A 15,273-nucleotide genomic window follows, 5' to 3' on the forward strand; every position below is an offset into this window, starting at 1 on the left:
GAGAAAGAGAGAGAGAGAGAGAAGAGAGAAAGTACAATACAGAAGCAGCCACAGGACCCACGGAGCAGCCACAGGCAAGTGGCAGAAAGTGGCAAAGATCTGGGGAACTCAGACGATAGCGAGTGGGCCAATCAAGGCAAGCCGGAGTTCCTTCCTTGCTCAGGAGGTGAGGGGCCAGGCTTCCAAATGCAAGGAGACCACTGTGTGCAGACAGGGACATGCAGCAGGCTGTGGCAGCATTGATTCAGGGATTGGGTTGCAATCTCCAGACATCACACACCCTTGTTCATATACAAAGCCTTTCAGTCAGTAACTGTCCCCAAATAAAACTCAGTAACATCTGCTTACACACGAGCATTAATAAAAAGAGAATGAATGACCCAACAAAACACGGATGAACCAAAAAGAAAGGCAATGTCTAATTTACACATTTGATTTCAGTAAACAAATGCTCAGACACAAGGACTCTGGAAGGCAGAAAGAACGACATCAAGACTGGGCCTGAAGGCAGAGTTCCCCCCACTTGCCATAGCTAGCGCTGGAGACTAATGAGGGCGGCTGTGTGGTCCTCAGATGTCAGGGCTGGTCCAGATGCTGGAGGGGATTTCCAAATGGCAAAGGATGTTTGCTGACATTCTTGACAAAATATACTTTGCCTTTCCATTACCATAAGGGTCACATTTCTGGAAAATTCTGTAACATTGTAGCTGTAACATTTTCTAAAAAGACCTTACATAAGATGAACACCTTGCACGCACACACTCAGCGGACTTAAGTCGTAGGTCCCAGCAGCTGTTTCTTATCTCCAGGAAGGCCCAACCCTGTGGCAGAGAAGGTCATGAGACTGCTTTTTTGTTGTTGTTGTTGGTCGTGGGGCCTGAACTCTGGGCCTGGGCGCTGTCCCTCAGCTCTTCAGCTCAAGGTGAGCGCTCTACCACTTGAGTCACAGCGCCACTTCAGTTTTCTGGTGGTTTACTGGAGATAAGAGTCTCACGGACTTTCCTGCTTGGGCTGGCTTTGAACCGGGAGCCTCAGATCTCAGCCTCCTGAGTAGCTAGGGTGACAGGCGGGAGCCACCGGCGCCAGCCTGGCTGCCACAGCCATCTTCCCCTCTCTGCCTCCCCTCCACACCCTCCTTTCTAGTCTCCACAACGCGGGCAGGTTCCCTCTTCCTAGCCCTCCTCCCTCCCAAGCCTCCCCTTCCCGCCTCCGCTCTCCCTCACCCCTTCCTGCCCCCCACCAGGGTCTCATCTCCCCCCATTTCCCTCCTCTGCCCTGCAGGCCTCCCTGCCTCTCTTCCCTTCCCTCCAATCCCCCCCACCTCCCGCTTCCTCCTCCTCACGCCCTCCCTCCAGCTCCCCTCCCTTCTCCCCTCCCCAGTTCCCTTTCTCTACTCTTCCCCTTCCCCTCCCCACAAGCCCCTCCCCTCCTACGTCACGCGCGCCTTCCCTTCCCTCCCCTCCCCTGCCTCGCTCCCTTCCCTCCACCCGCTTCCCTTCCGGCTTCGCCCCGCCCCCGCCAACTCGCCCCGCCCCACACCAGGCCCAGGCCCCGCCCCATCCGCAGGCAAGGCCACACCCCTGAGGGGGGGTCACGGGGTCTACGGACACGCGGCGGACGTAGCGGCCCCGTCAGTCACGTGATCACGTGACGCGCTCCAACATGGCGGCGCCGTGGGGCCGCGGCGTCGCTTCCTGACGGGGCGGCGCGCACGGACGCGGCGGCTGCCGGCCGGGACGCCGGGCCCGCAGCCTCGCTTACTTCCTCGCTCGCGCCGCCCGCCCGCGGGGCTGCCGGCCCCCCGCCGGCCGGGGCCATGCAGGAAAGCCAGACTAAGAGCATGTTCGTGTCCCGGGCCCTGGAGAAGATCCTAGCCGACAAGGAGGCGAAGCGGCCCCAGCACTCCCAGCTGCGCAGGGCCTGCCAGGTGGCGCTCGGTGGGTGAGCCGCCCCGCCCGGCCCGGCCCGGCCCGGCCGTTACCCCGCCCGGCCTCCCGGCCTCCGCCTCCCCCGACCTCGAACCCCACCCTCCCAGCCTCCTCCTCAGGCCTCCGTGGGGGGCCGGTGCCCGGGCCGCCGGCGACTGGCCCAAGGTCACCTGGCAAGTTGGTGACAGCCAGGGCCGGTTCTCCTGCCGCCCGGCTCGGGGCCCCTGGCCACGGCTCCTCGCTCCTGGCTCCTCCCCTCCCCAACTCCAAGTCCTCGGAGGCAGTTGCCCTTGCCCCAAGTGTGTCTCTTTACCCGGACCATACTGGTGGGAGCTCCCTCGCGAACGGGGCAGGTCGCGAGAGTTGCCCAACCGGAGTTGGGTGACCCCCGAGGCTGGCTTTGGAATGGTCCGATTGGAGTGTTTTCTCACCATTGGGGGCTTTTCCGTAGCTTTCCCCTCACAGCCGCTTACAGGGTCCTCTGCGCCTTCCCGGCATGGTACCATGCAAGACACCTGCCTATTCTGCGTGGCCCCTAAAATGCAGGGCCTGCAAAGGAAGGATACTGTCTGCTTTTTTCCCCAGCTGTGTCTCTTGCACCTGGCACAGTAAATAATTTGCTGATTGAATGGACCAGCAGATTAGAAACGAGGGAGAGAAGTCTAGTTACAGTCTTGCTAGGCGATGCCCACATCAGCCGTCTTCTGGTTATCTGTCAAATGCCCACTGTGTACCAGGCCCAGCTGTAGACACTAAGAATAGGGTGGAAACCAAGACCTGCCTGGGAGAGCTCATGTGCTAATAGACAAGTTAAGAAAGTTAAGAAAACAAGTTAGGAATTTGTGTCTCTGTATACCTGCCACTATTGGGGCTTGAACTCAGCCTGGGGGCTATTAGCTCTGTGTGTGTGTGTGTGTGTGTGTGTGTGTGTGTGGTGTGTGTGTGTGGTGCTTGGGGGCTATTAGCTGTGTGTGTGTGTGTGTGTTGCTTGGTTGTGGGGTTGAACTCAGGGCCAGGACACTGTCCCTGAGCTCTTCTGCTCAAGGCTGGTGCTCTTCCACTTTGAATCACAGCTCTACTTCCAGTTTTCTGGTGATTAAGTAGAGATAGGAGTCTCAAGGACTTTCCTGCTTTGAACCATGATCCTCAGCTCTCAGCCTCCTGAGTAGTTACCATTACAAGTGTGAGCCACCAGCACCCAGCTGTCCTTGAGCGTTTTTTTCCCTCAAATCTAGTACTCCAACATTTGAGTCACAGCTTAGCTTCTGGCTTTTTGGTGGTTAATTTGAGATAAGATCGCACAGATTTACCTGCCCAGATTGGCTTTGTTTGTTTGTTTGTTGTTGTTTTTGTCGGTTGTGGGGTCTGAACTCTGGGCCTGGGTGCTGTCCCTCAGCTCTTCAGCTCAAGGCGAGTGCTCTACCACTTGAGCCACAGTGCCACTTCCGGCTTTTTCTGCTTATGTGGTGCTGAGGAATCGAACCCAGGCCCTCGGGCATGCGAGGCAAGCACTCTTACCACTGAGCCACCTTCCCAGCTCCAGATTGGCTTTGAACCTTGATCCTCTGATCATCTTATTTCAGGTGTGAGCCACCAGGATCTGTCAAATTAGGCATTTTTGAGTATTAGCAAATACAATTCGTTAACATAATAGGAAGAAGTGAGATGCAGAACCAGAGTTTTGCTTTAAGTATGGGATAGTTGGAAAAATAATCCTTTCTGAGAATGTGACATGAGTTCAGTTGTGAAAAACAAGAAGTATTCTCCATGGGAAACTTCAAGAGCAATGTTCTGGGCCAGGAGGATGGATCCATATGACTGTTGCTATCTTCAAGCTAATTCGGTACCCCAATGCTTTTGCATTGGAATCTGTTTGAAAAAAAAAAAAAAAAAGCCTGACTTTTCTAACAAATTGAATAAGTGGAAAGGCTTCAGTTTAAGATCGACTTCACCATTCTCTCTTCATCTGGTGTAAGAGAGTTCTCTTGCAACCTAGAAATTGACTTATGTACTTTGCTCTTCCCTGGGAGGAAAATCGACAGTTTTTCTTAGAAGGATCTTCCTTAAGGGTCAAAAACTGTAGAGAGAGGGAGAAAGAGGTTGTTGCCTAGATAATGCAGAAGCAGTTGCTAATCTTGTGAAATTCAGCCTCTGTGGTAGGAATTTACTGCGGTTGAGAGAGAGAGAGAGAGAGAGAGAGAGAGAGAGAGTGTGTGTGTGTGTGTGTACGCACGCTGATCCTAAGACTTGAACTCCAGGCCTAGGTGCTGCCCTGAGCTGCTTTTTGCTCAAGGCAGAACTCTACCACTTGAGCCACAGCGCCACTTCTGGCTTTTTTGGTAGTTTATTGGAGATAAGAGTTGCATAGACTTTCCTGCCTGGGCTGGCTTTGAACCCTGATCCTCAGATCTCAGCCACTTGAGTAGCTTGGATTATATGCGTGAGCCACCAGTGAGGTTGAGATTGATAAAGCTTTTCTATTTTGATAATTAAGGCTGTTACATGTTGTTTTACCTGAAGTTGAGGGTGAGCATTATTACAAAGCAGTTAGTTAGTCAGAAGCCTGATATTGGTAACTCCACACTAAAGTCTGCCTGGGCACTGTCCTCTCAAACACTACTGTAAGAGTTTTATGGAAGTTTCAAAATGGTGATTTGTTTTCATTTCTCCTTAGGACATCATAGCATAAAGTTTTCACCACGTTTTATATCACATTATTGGAACTTAAAAAAAATCTCAAGGAGCTGGGTGCCAGTGGCTCATGCATGTAATCCTGGCACTCAGGAGGCTACTAAGGATTATGATTCAAAGCCAACCCCGGGCAGGAAAGTCTGTGAGACTCTTTATCTCCAATTAACCATCAAAAAAACAGGAAGTGGCAGCTCTGTGGCTCAAGTGGTAGAATGCTCACCTTGAGCTGAATAGCTCAGGGACAGTGCCCAGGCCCAGAGTTCAAGCCTTATGACTGACACACAAAAAAAAAGCATCAGGGACCATAAAATCAGAAAATTGAGACCTTATTAGGTACTCTTGGATCATATTTTTGCTCAAGAAGTTCAGATTTTTCTAACTCAAGTTGTAGGATGTGTGTCTTTAGTATTTTAATACTGGAATGTGAGAAATGGGCTAGACAGGAAGAAATTTGACTACAGATTGTAGAAGTTGGAGTGGTGACCCTTCCTCTGATGAGCCATGGTTCTGATGGTGCACAGGAACTTCTGTTTGTGTTGATTTAAAGTGTTCGTCCTCCAGAGAGTAATCCTGAGTCACTCCTATGAAATGGAAAGACTGCTATGTTTGCTTTTACTTACAAAGCAGAGTACCTGGTGATACTTTGCTTGATATCTTAAGGCCAGTCTGTGTCTAGTAGTCCTATTTGAGAAGAATGTATAAGAAGTGTGGTAATACGATTCATATCTTGGAGACGTCTGTGTAGTCTGTCATTGTGTGTGTGTGTGTGTGTGTGTGTGTGTGTGTGTGTGTTTGTGTATTGCGTATGTGTATTGTGCTGGTCCTGGGGCTTGAACTCAGCCTGAGCACTGCCCCTGAGCTTCTTCAAGGCTAGTGTTCTACCACTTGAGCCACAGCTCTCTACTTCTGGCTTTTTGTGTGTGTGTCATTTATTGGAGATTAAAAAAAAGTCTTATGGACTTTCCTGCCTGGGCTAGCTTCGAAGTGCCATTCTCATATCTCAGCCTCCTGAGTAACTGGGATTACAGGTGTAAACCACAGGCCCCTGGCAACTGTGGTTAATTTTAATAAGAGAGATGGTGACTGGTACAACTTGAAACAACTTACAGGACATAGTTTCTGGCTAGGATTCCACCAGCTGAAGCATGTTGTGGGATGGGAGTCAGGGCTGTCAGGGCAGTATCTCATGGAGGTTGGAAGCTACGAGCCCCACCCCCGGGACCCAGGACTTCTGCCTTGCACTTTCTATGCTAGACAGGTTACTTAATCTTATACATTCCTCACAGGGTTTCTATAAAGATTTACTTGACTTGTACAAAGAATGTGGTATGTAGTAGGTACCCAGTACATGTGATGATTATTTCTGGTGCCGGTCCTAGGGCTTGAACTCAGGGCCTGGACACTGTCTCTAACCTTTTTTTAAGGCTAGTATTCTATCACTTGAGCCACAGCTTCACTGCCATTTGTTTTAGTAGTTAATTAGAGTGAAAAGTCTCACGGGCTTTCTTACCCAGGCTGGCTTTGAACCATGATCTTCAGATCTCAGCCTCCTGAGTAGCTAGGATTGTAGGTGTGAGCCACCAGTACCTGGTTTCTGTTAATATTTTAAGATGCAACAAGCCACATAAAATGCAAGTGCTCTGATTTGATGAGCTTTTATTCTATTCTTTAATTTTTGTTTGTGTGTGTTTCTGGCAGTATTAAGCTTGATCCCAGAACTTTATGCTCTGCCCTTTTTATTTTGGTTCATTTTGAGATAAGGTCTCAGGTTTTTTGTTTGTTTTCTTGTGTAGACAGAAGCTAGGTCTTCCTGTTTATGTTTGACCCACCACCACACCCAGATGTTTCTGTGGAGTTGGGATGATGCCTGGAACCACAATGATGGTCTCTCTGTGTAGCTGGGAAGACAGGTGTATACCACCATACCCAGCTCCATTTGTTGTTCTTAACATTGAGTCTCCATTTAAGAATGAGTTACTTCTGTTTGATTTGTACATGTAATAAATAAGACTAATTACATGACAGAAAGGCTGTATTAACTTGCTAAGGTCAGTGAAGCCAGGGCTGTTCCCTTGTGCAGTCAGTGATAATCAAGATGGAACAGGATTGGACTAATGTCAGTGACTCATCTGTGTAAATACCAAATGCACAGGTGACTGTCCAAATGGAGTGAGAGTGGTTATCACCCTAAGTATGTTGCTCTTGCTTTGCTAATGAAGCCTTGACATATATTAATGACTTCCAACCTTTCAGCCTGCTGTTGGGAAATATAATTACATTCCTACAATTTCCCCTTTGTAGTTGTCTGATTTGAGACCCATGTTTTCCAAACATGGTGTCTCTTTAAATTACATGTCTACTTTTTAACTATATGGCATCTAAACTATATGGAGGCTTGACAAAAACTTTTAAGATTTTCAATTAGATATGGTAGCCAGGTGTTGGTGGCTCAGTCCTATAATCCTAGATACTCAGGATGCTAAGATCTGAGGCTCACGATTCAAAGCCAGTCCAAGTGGGAACTCTTTCTTTCCTTTCCTTTCCTTTTCTCCTTCCTTCCTTCCTTCCTTCCTTCCTTCCTTCCTTCCTTCCTTCCTTCCTTCCTTTTCTTCTTCCTTTTTTTTTCGTCAGTCACGGGCTTGAACTCTGGGTCTGGGTGCTGTCCCTCAGCTCTTCAGCTCAGGCAAGTGCTCTACCACTTGAGCTACAGCACCACTTCCAGTTTTCTGGTGGTTAATTGGAGATAAGAGGCTCTCAGACTTTCCTGCCTGGGCTGGCTTTGAATGGTGATCCTCAGATCTCAGCCTCCTGAGTATCTAGGATTACAGGTGTGAGCCACCTGCACTCAGCCAGGCGGGACTCTTATCTCCAATAAACTACTCAGAAAAAACCTGAAATGTCCCTAGTTGGTAGAGACACGGAGCTCTAGCCCCAGAACTGGCACGCGAATGCACGCGTGCACGCGTGCGCATGCACACACACACCAAAAATAGATATGGAAAAAAATGTCTATAATTTAACAGAATTGTTCCAACAATTCTCTTCATGTGTGTGCACCTGCACTCACATACTAGAGATGTACCGTCTTAATATGTTACTTTGTACAAAATACTGGCCAAGTGTTTACTGATTGCTGCCATCTCAGTTGTCAGGAAAATGGCAAATGTATATATTTTTCATATGCAATTGAATGACTTTCTATAATTACTGTGTGACACCTACATTTCTGAGTTCCTGGCATAGTGCCACCTATGCTTCAGGTTAGTTCTTATTATTGTTACCATGTAGGACCCAAGAGAAGTTAAGTAAATTGGCCAGGGTAACTCAGCCAGGAACCGATGGAGCTAGGGTGTACACACAAGGTGGTATGGGTTGAGTCCCACATCTCTACCAAGCCTACCTGGCTCCATGCACCTTCTCATGTGTAAAATACTTAATGAGATCTTTGCAAAGAGTTCCTATACAAAAAGGGAAGTTTCAGTGTAGATTCCATATTTTCTGTAGCTGAATTTGACATATATTTGAAAACCACTAGTCAGAAGGTCACAACTTTTTTTTCCTCCTCTTTCTGGAGCTTTGGACTGCATATGTCCTCAGTTTACTTTAGGGACCCAGGAGAAAGGAACGTGCTGAGCTAGTTTTACCCTGGCTGTATTTGAGCTAAGTTTTCCTGATGCATGATATCTCTTCAGGAGCAGTGAATGCTATCATGTTAATCTTGGGGGGATCTCTGTCTTGGGGAACCTCTGATGTTGGAAAACCAAGGCTCGGCAGCAGTGTGCCCACAGCCCACACAACCACACAGGGACACAGCTATAGCAATTGCCTGTCCTAGTGTTGAAAGCTTTATGATGGTTTTTCAGGAGAAAGAAGGTCTGTCTGGCAGTATCAATTCAGTGTTTGTTGGATTGTGGGGGTTTTTGTTTTGTTTTGTTTTGACCTCAGGGTCTCACACTTGCTTGGCTTGTATGCTAGCTCTTGCTATACTACTTAAGCCATACCTCCATTCTGGCATTTTGAGACACTCGGACTTTTCTGCCCAGGCAAGCTGATTCCTCTAGATCTTAGCTGCCTGTGTAGCTAGTATTTTCAGATAGGAGCAACTTTCGCCTGTGCTGTTGTTGATTATTGGAAAGAGTTTACTTATTGGATTGGTAGACATTTTATTTGAAGCTGAGTTTCAAACTTGGCTTATTGCTAAACCTATTTTGCTTCTTTGAGCCTTGGTTTCCTGACATAACTGTGGGACTTCTCATGATCCAGTGAACTAGTGTGGCAAGTGACTGACACAGACCTGGCACCTGGCAGAACCTCTGCCACAATGCAGAGGCCCTGGTAGTGCCTTTTTTTTTTTTTTTTGGTCTGTTGTGGGGCCTGAACTCTGGGCCTGGGCACTGATCCTCAGCTCTTCAGCTAAAGGCTAGCTCTCATACCATTTGAGCCACAGCACCACTTCCGGCTTTTTCTGCTTATGTGGTACTGAGGAATCGAACCCAGGGCCTCATGCATGCGAGGCAAGCACTCTACCACTGAGCCACCTTCCCAGCCCGGTAGTGCCATCTTGAAGAAAGAACTGAACATGTGTCCTTCACTGCCTCCACTGGCAGTTGGCTAATGGACCTTTTTGTACAACTCCAACACTGGCAGGTGGTTGAATGGGCTAGCGCCTGTGTGCAGCCTAGTGTATGGTATGTGTGTGTGTGTTGGGGGGCTCACCCTGATGTGGAGCAACCAGCAAGGCCGATCCTGATGCAGGAGAGTGAGCGGGTGCAAATGTGTACCTGAGTCGCAGGAACATGGAAGCCTCTGTATAAGTAGCTCAGAACTGTGTTTCTTCTCACCATTTTCTCCAGGCTTCGGAGCCTGCCAGGAAATGACTTGACTTTCTTTCCAGTGAAGTTATCTTAGAAAAGAATTTTACGTTTGCTGATTCATTCCTTGACTCTTTCTGACAGAGATTTGTTTTGGTTTACTGTCTTGGTGACATTCAGATTTTTTTAGCCTGGTATTTTGTTAGGTTTCATAGTTTAGTGGGCGACTGGCTTCTGGTGCTGGGACATCAAGTTCTTAAGCGTTCCCTCAGTCCAGCACAGTGGGCTGAGCATGTCTGCTGCTCTGCATTCAGTCCCTTCATGGAGCAGACCAGGGAGACCCTCATTCAGAAGAGATTTAGTTGGGTGTGGCACCTGCTGTCAGGATGCAAGGGGAGCAAAACAAACATGGACCTGGTTCTGATGGAGTGTGGTTCAAGAAGTCCCAAGGGAAAGGCCCGGCTCTGCTTGGGCATTAGACAGAGGGCTGCGGGAAGCTTCCTTGCGGAAGCTGGCTCTGAGGTCTGAAGGATGGATCTGAGGTAAATAGGTTGGACAGACACAGACTGGGCACTGGGCAGGTGTTTAAGCAGAGGGAATTGCCTGAGATATGCCCCTGTGGCAGAGACAGCTGGAAGAGGTCTTGTTGGTTAGAACATGACAAAAGGGGAGAAGTGGCCAGAGCCCCACCCAGCTGAGCCTTGGAGGTCACCGTGAGAGGTGAGTTTTAGGGCAGAAATGTGGCCCAAAGAGTTTAGAACAGGGAAGAAGGTGCTAGGATGGCTAGGTTTGCACTTTGAAAAAAAGAAACTGAGCCACATGTGTTCAGAGTATCCTAGAGGAAGAGCAGAGGGACTGCTGTCCTGCGGGAGAGGTGGCATGGGAGTAGAGCGCAGGTCTGGGTAGGAAGCAACAAGAGAGGACATGGCGATGGGCTGGGCTGGGCTGAGGGCGTAGAAAGAAGGCTTCTGGGACTCTGTGCTGCTTCCTGCTGGAGAATGGTGCTGAGCTGAAGGAGGAACTGGGTGGAGGCTTATCTGAGCGTTTTGCCTTTGAACCTTGGATTAGCTTGTACTCGGGGGAAACAACTCTAGAGAAGAAGGATTTATTCTTTTTGTTGTTGTTGGTGGTGGTCTTGAGGCTTGAACTCAATGCCTAGGTGCTGTCCCTGAGCTTCTTTTGTTCCAGGCTTGTGCTCTACGTCTTGAGCCAAAGCACCACTTCCAGCTTTTTCTGAGTAGTTTATTTGAGATAAGAGTCTCCTAGACTTCTGCCGAGGCTGGCTTTGAACTGCAATCCTCAAATCTCAGCCCTCTGAATAGTACTACAGGCATGTGCCACTATTGCCTGGCTAGGAAGGCTCATAGTTTCAGTTCCTCATTGGCCTGAGGTAAGGGAGCACTTCATGGAGAAGAGGTTGGGGTGGAGCAGAGCTGCTCACCTGTGGCTGCTGGAATCAGGGAGTGGAAAGCTAAGTGTTCAGGGGCACATCCCCAGAGATTTGCTCCCTCCAGCCAGGCCCCACCTGATATCCCCCAGTGCAAACTCATCAGTAGATGAAGTGGGTGCTCTCATGAGCCAATGACTTCTCCATGGGTCACAGCTGGGGACAAAAGTCAGCATGTGATAGCAAGCATGTCACACATAGATAGCAAGCATGTGGCTGAACAGGAAGAGGAAGTGGCTGAAGAGAACTGTAGGGTAGCCATTTCTGAGGAGGAATCATGGAGGGCAGTGGGGAGAAGGCCTGGGCCTGAGGCCCTCTGGCCTTTCCTGGCTGGGCGGAAGAGGTGTGTCTGCAATGGTGCCAGCCCTGGAGCAGAGGCAAGTTGAAGTTAGAGGATAAGTTGGGGAAGTTGTGATTATAGCACTGACCAGGAGTGTGAGGTCAGCAGTCAGATGCCAGGGAGGTCCGGGCCGATGGGGACTGCCTTCACGCCCGTCGGGTTTGGGGACATGTGGCTTGAGGTGGTGTGCTGAAATAGTGGAGGAACGGGGCCCTTGCCTGGGCTGTCAAGAGGAAATGTTCCCTTTGTTTTTCTTTATTGGAAGGTAGAGAAGGCTTGAGCTTGTTTCAGATGGAGGGGAGCATCGCTCCATGGACCCTGAGAGGCGGTGGGATGGGGGCAGTTAGGGGAGAGGGAGGTTGTCAGAGGAGGGTCTTGTGCAGTAGTCGTGATGGAAGAGGGGAGAAGGGATTGACTGAGTGCATTCAAACCCCCCTGAGGCTGCAGGTGGCTGTCCACCGACCTGCCAGCCTGTCTGCCCACCCTGGTAAGTGGAGGCAGCTCTCAAGTTGGCACTAGTGTGGTCCAAGTTTGGGATTTTTCTGGAAGTTAAGACCAAAGGGCAGATGGGTTGGTGGCCACGGAAGGCCTGTCATTCTGAAAAGCCTCCTGCTGATGAGATCTCTGGTGGAGAATGCAGTGGAAGGAAGGCTGATGCTCAGCTGTAGAAAGGTCCTCCCTGGAGCACTGCAGGGGAGGGGATGCTATGGGCAGAGACCAAGAAGGAACCGGAAGTGTTCCTGCTTTCCATGGGGACATGATTCCCAGTGTGGAAGAGGGGATCAGAGGAGAGTTTGTGTAGTAGGGAGTGATGTAGGATTTGTGGACGTGGATCTCTTGATGGCAGGGTTGGGTGTGGAGTTGGTGAGGATCCTTGGTGGGCTCATCCTGGAAGGAGAGGGGGAGTTGGAGCCTGAGTCATTGCTGAATGGGTCTAGTGGCCACTCCTGTAGGTGATAGGGACATGCAGCACCAAGTTCCAGGAGGACTGTGGCTTTCTCCCTGCGGCTCCATCCCTGTTTGTGCATTGGCTGCCACCGCACTAGCAGGTGGGGGAGGCACCGGTAAAGAGTAGCAGGTGGCCCACTGGGCGCCCAGGGTTCCTCCCTGTGTTAGGTTGTGGCCTCCTGGGGTGAGGGCTGTGGTGAAGGTGCGGTGAGCACCAGCCATCAGTGCACCGTCTGGCACGCCAGTGGGTGGTCCTGCTCCTTTGCTTTTTCCTTTGGCTTGTTTCCAGCAGTGATACTAGAGATTTTACACTCTCACTGACTCCTATTTTAAGATAACAGCAAGCAGCTGCCATTTATTGACTGCCCACTGTGTGCTGGCTGCTGCCCTCTTCACTAATCTAACAGGGTTCTCTCATAGGAGGTTAGGAGTGGCGTCCTTCCCCACAGCCTCCAAAGTTTCTAGACTAGGAAATCAAGATTCCGGAGATTGAATAACACCCCCACCACCTCCACATCATTCTGCTAACAGATATACATTAGCTCTATCTGCATCGCCTACCTATAGCACGAATAGGCTAGCGGTATGGTACCCAGCACATACTTCACCCTCATCCTTCTTTTCCTACTTATTAGTAGGGAAAAACAATTGTGTTTTCCAAATTTATCCAGATGGGACCATATGACCTAAGTTCCAGCTACTTTGAACATATTTAGACTGAATCTGCTTACTGTGGATACTTCCACCTGGCTGTCCTGTCATGGCTGGTCTGCAATTCTTAGTAGAAGCCACCAGCACCTGGCTGCATTGGTTATTTTTTAATTTTAATTTTTTTGTTGTTCATGGGTCTTGAACTCTGGACCTGGATGCTGTCTCTGAGCTCTTTTGCTCAAGGCTAATATTCTACCACTTTAAGCCATAGCACCACTTGTGGTTTTCTGGTGGTAAATTGGAAATAAGGGTCTCACAGACTTCCCTAAGTTGGCTTTGAACTTTGATCCTTAGATCTCAGCCTCCTGGAAAGCTAGGATGACAGGCGTGAGCCACCAGGGTCTGACCTACATTGGTTTTTTGTTTGTTTGTTTGTTTGTTGTTGTTGTTTTGGTCGGTTGTGGGGCTTGAACTCTGGGTTTGTGCGCTGTCCCTGTGCTCTTCAGCTCAAGGCAAGTGCTCTACTGCTTGAGCCACAGCACCATTTCTGGTTTTCAAGTGGTTTATAGGAGATAAGAGCCTCATGGACTTTCTTTCCCCGGGCTGGTTTTGAACCCAGTCCTCAGATCTCAGCCTCCTGAGTAGCTAGGATGACAGGCATGAGCCACCAGTGCCTGGCACATTGTTATTTTTTGAGATAATATGTTACTTTATATTTGGGCCAGCTTGGCCTGTGATTCTATTTGTGCTTCCCTGTGTCACTGTGTACAATCATTGTGCATCTCTGTACCCAGAAGAACAGAATGTGTGCCCCTGTGACCAACCCTTGGTTGAGATGGAATTTTGTGAACTTTTATGCCCAGCTGGACTTGAACCATGGGCTCCTGATCTAAGTAGCTAGATTTCAGACTTGAGCCAGCACACCAACCAATTTGCTTCCCCAGCTCTTTCTGTCTGGGTCTTCTCATTGAAACCATTGGTTCACAACAGGGGATTTTGCTTAGGGGACATGCAGCAATGTCTGGAAACATTGTTTTTCAGTACTTCCTAGCATTTGAAAGGGAAGCTAAGGTGGGAGGATCTCATGTTCCAGGCCAGCTACACGTACGTAGTAAGACCTTGTCACAAAACACTGCAGAGTGTGGGAAGAGCTACTGGCTCCAGTGAATGGACATCAGGGATGTTGCTACACACCCTTCCCTGCCCAGGACAGCCCCAGAATAAGGAATTCTCTACCTCCAGACGCCAACAGCGGGGAGGTTGAGAAACGCTGATGTAAATAAGATGGAGGAAACAAGCAATACCCACTCCTAGGTTTGCTGTGTCAACTGAGCTAAACGTGTACTTACTGCAATGCCCATCACATAGGAGCTGCCCGCAGTAGCTGGGATTACTGCTGTTGTAATTTAGTGGTTCACTTTATATCAAGATTTCAGTGTTTCAAAATCTCACAAACATTTTTTTAATCCAAATACTGTATTGTACAGTTTTTTTCCATAAATGTTGCATGCTACTAATATGCTTTTCTTTCTTCCCCACCAGATGAAATTAAAGCAGAAATAGAAAAGCAGAGGTAAGCAATAGCACTTTGTCCTTGCTGAAATAGCACAAAGGGGTAGGTCATGGTCAGGGTAACCCCTTCTCTGTCCCTTTACCTGTTTTCTAATCCCCTGGCTCCGTGCTGGGCACTCAGTAGAATCTGTGTCTGACATGTTACTGGTGCAGTATTTTTGTACTTCGGGGGAAGGCTAAAGAAGGTCAAGTTAAGGCCTTGTATCTCTTCTTGAGAGGAGAGATAGAGCCCCTGCTTGTGCTTGCCTAGACCCAAGGTTGGCCTGCTCTGCGAGTGTTCGCATTTTGGAAATACAGGTCTGGCATCGCTGCCACCAGATTGCATGTGGGACACTACAGACTCAGCGTGCAAGTCAGAGATCCTGCTCTTCACATGCAGCACTGCCCGTGTCTGCATCTATTAACTGGCCTCAAGATTGAGTTTGCAGGTGCTTTTAAGTAAATGATCACAGAAGTGGCGCTGTAGCTCAAGTGGTAGAGCGCTAGCCTTGAGCTGAGGGACAGCGCCCAGGCCCAGAGTTCAAGCCCCACGACCGACAAAAAAATAAATAAGTAAATGATCACAAGCAGAATGGGAAGTCATAGTAAAGAGTAGAGAAAGCAAGTTTTGTTTTTTTCATTTCCCCTCTTGGCCTTTTGCTCTTTTCCAAGGCTTGGTGCTGCAGCCCCACCAAAGGCGAACTTCATCGAAGCAGACAAGTACTTCCTTCCATTCGAGCTGGCTTGCCAGTCCAAGTCCCCCCGTGTGGTCAGCACATCCCTTGACTGCTTGCAGGTACCACATTGAAACTTGATGGTGTAATGGGGTTCCTCCCAGCCACAGACACCCCTTGCTTACCCAGAGCCCTCTAGGGCTGGCTCATGTGCTCAGAGTGCCCTGGCGGT

General features: G+C 49.2%; 1 protein-coding gene across 2 annotated transcripts in view; it reads left to right on the forward strand.

Moving 5' to 3' along the window:
* The first annotated feature begins 1,733 nt into the window (after positions 1 to 1,733).
* Arfgef2 (ADP ribosylation factor guanine nucleotide exchange factor 2) overlaps positions 1,734 to 15,273 on the forward strand; it is an 84,304-nt gene continuing 70,764 nt past the window's right edge. For both annotated transcript variants that reach the window (XM_042702180.1, XM_042702181.1), the window contains exons 1-3: positions 1,734 to 1,937; positions 14,359 to 14,389; positions 15,040 to 15,163. In XM_042702180.1, coding sequence (XP_042558114.1) covers positions 1,817 to 1,937; positions 14,359 to 14,389; positions 15,040 to 15,163 — 276 coding nt within the window. In that variant the 5' untranslated portion in view covers positions 1,734 to 1,816. The remainder of the gene's footprint in view (positions 1,938 to 14,358; positions 14,390 to 15,039; positions 15,164 to 15,273) is intronic.

Source organism: Dipodomys spectabilis, unplaced genomic scaffold (assembly GCF_019054845.1).
Source record: "Dipodomys spectabilis isolate Male_0828 unplaced genomic scaffold, ASM1905484v1 ptg000317l, whole genome shotgun sequence".
Lineage (NCBI taxonomy): Eukaryota > Metazoa > Chordata > Mammalia > Rodentia > Heteromyidae > Dipodomys > Dipodomys spectabilis.